General features: G+C 55.4%; 1 protein-coding gene across 1 annotated transcript in view; it reads right to left on the bottom strand.

Annotated features, from left to right (window-relative positions):
• The window catches only part of LOC130586556 (histone acetyltransferase KAT7-like), a gene marked incomplete at its 3' end in the record, with an annotated part of 13,796 nt that overhangs the window by 4,525 nt on the left and 7,259 nt on the right, over positions 1-2,012 (bottom strand). The window contains exons 2-4 of the mRNA XM_057387395.1: positions 1,908-1,990; positions 1,597-1,686; positions 1-60 (exon numbers count right to left, since the gene is read on the bottom strand). The exon at positions 1-60 is cut by the window's left edge and continues 1 nt beyond it. Coding sequence (XP_057243378.1) covers positions 1-60; positions 1,597-1,686; positions 1,908-1,990 — 233 coding nt within the window. The remainder of the gene's footprint in view (positions 61-1,596; positions 1,687-1,907; positions 1,991-2,012) is intronic.

Below are 2,012 nucleotides of genomic sequence, written 5' to 3'. Positions count from 1 at the left end.
CCTCTTCTTCCTGAGCTCAGCCACCTTCTCCTTGTATCGCAGCTGCCTCTCTGTGGGGGCCTGAAAGGAAGCCAGGGGGGATCCTTGAGAGGCTCCAGCCACCCCAAACTTGGGGATCCTTGAGGTGGGACCCCTGGGAAACTCCAGACATCCCAAACATTCCCCTGAGGTAGGATCCCAAACATTCCCCTTGAGGTGATTCCTGAGAGGTTCCTGCCACCGCAAACACTCCCCTCGAGGCTCCAGACACCCCAAACATTCCCTTCCAGGTGGGATCTCTGAGAGGCTCCAGCCACCCCAAACTTGGGGATCCTTGAGGTGGGATCCATGAGAAGTTCCAGCCACCCCAAACATTCTCCTCAAGGCTCCAGCCACCCCAAACATTCCCCTGAGGTGGGATCCCAAACATTCCCCCTGATGTGGGATCCCTGAAAGGCTCCAGCCACCCCAAAGATTCCTCTTGAGGTGGGATCCCCAATAGGCTCCAGACACCCCAAACTTGGGGATCCTTGAGGTGGGACCCCAGAGAAACTCCAGCCACCCCAAACATTCCCGAGGTGGGATCCCAAACATTCCCCTTGAGGTGATTCCTGAGAGGTTCCTGCCACCCCAAACACTCCCCTTGAGGCTCCAGCCATCCCCAAACATTCCCCTCGAGGTGGGATCCCTGAAAGGCTCCAGCCACCCCAAACTTGGGGATCCTTGAGGTGGGATCTATGAGAGGTTCCAGCCACCCCAAACATTCTCCTCAAGGCTCCAGACGCCCCAAACATTCCCCTGAGGTGGGATCCCAAACATTCCCCCTGATGTGGGATCCCTGAAAGGCTCCAGCCACCACAAAGATTCCTCTTGAGGTGAGATCCCCAATAGGCTCCAGACACCCCAAACTTGGGAATCATTGAGATGGGAGCCCTGAGAAACTCCAGCCATCCCAAACATTCCCCTGAGGTGGGATCCCAAACATTCCCCTTGAGGTGACTCCTGAGAGGTTCCTGCCACCCCAAACACTCTCCTTGAGGCTCCAGCCATCCCAAACATTCCCCTTAAGGTGGGATCCCTGAAAGGCTCCAGCCACCCCAAAGATTCCCCTCAAGGTGGGATCCCTGAGAGGTTCCAGCCACCCCAAACATTCCCCTTCACTTCCCACCCCAAGGAATTCCATCCTGGCTCCCATTCCATGCTGTTTTCTGCCTCTGACCCAAACCCTGTGCTAATCACAGGGCACTGCAGGTGCAGCACAGGAATGCAAAGCAGCAATTTTCCCTCCTCACCACAGCACAGGGCGCACTCCTGGTGGAATGCTCCGCGCTGGGGAAGAGCTCAGGGCTGACTCAGGGGCTGGGAAATGTCACTGCCCTGGTTTGGCTCCGTGCTGTTTACTCAGAGGGAAATTGCATTTCCAGCTCTGCAGGAATTCCTTTGTCCCACACATCTGATCATCCTGAAAACCCAAGGCCAGGTGGGCTCATGGAAGGGACAGAGGAGCTCCTGTTCTGGGGTGGCAGCGGGGCAGGGATGTGAAGAAGGGAGCCCAGGTTGTGCCCTGGTGTTTGTTTGAAATTTTCTGGTTTAAAAAGAAAGGAAAATGTTTCTCACCTGGTGCCGGGTGGCGTGCCGGTTGTTGTCATCCTGCCTGTGGGCCAACATCCGCTCCTCGATCTGCTTGTCCCGGCTCTGGGCTCGCACCTGCAGGCCAAAATCCCCCTGGAAATCAGGGCTGCAGMCTCTCCTTTCACCCCTTTTCTCTTCCAGCTGAACATTTTGAGTTGGAACCCCCAGCTCTGACAGCCAAATGCTGCTGTCTCACAGCCAAACACACCAGCACACTGTTTTCTGCTCACAAATGACAAATCTTTACCCTAAAAATCCATCAGGAGAAGAAATCAGAAGGTAAAAAATCCACTCACCTTGCACTCATCTGCAGAGAGGTTGTGGTAGAGAGGGCACCCCGAGATGGAGAAGTGGCGTTCGTGTTTCCCAGTCAGGTGCCCTGCAAAGGGTCAGAAAAACAA

This window comes from Malurus melanocephalus, unplaced genomic scaffold (assembly GCF_030028575.1).
Source record: "Malurus melanocephalus ecotype Western Australia unplaced genomic scaffold, MMel_1.1 scaffold_1203, whole genome shotgun sequence".
Taxonomy (NCBI): domain Eukaryota; kingdom Metazoa; phylum Chordata; class Aves; order Passeriformes; family Maluridae; genus Malurus; species Malurus melanocephalus.
Note: the sequence above shows the minus strand (reverse complement) of the source record. Positions and strands in the feature narration are given on the sequence as shown.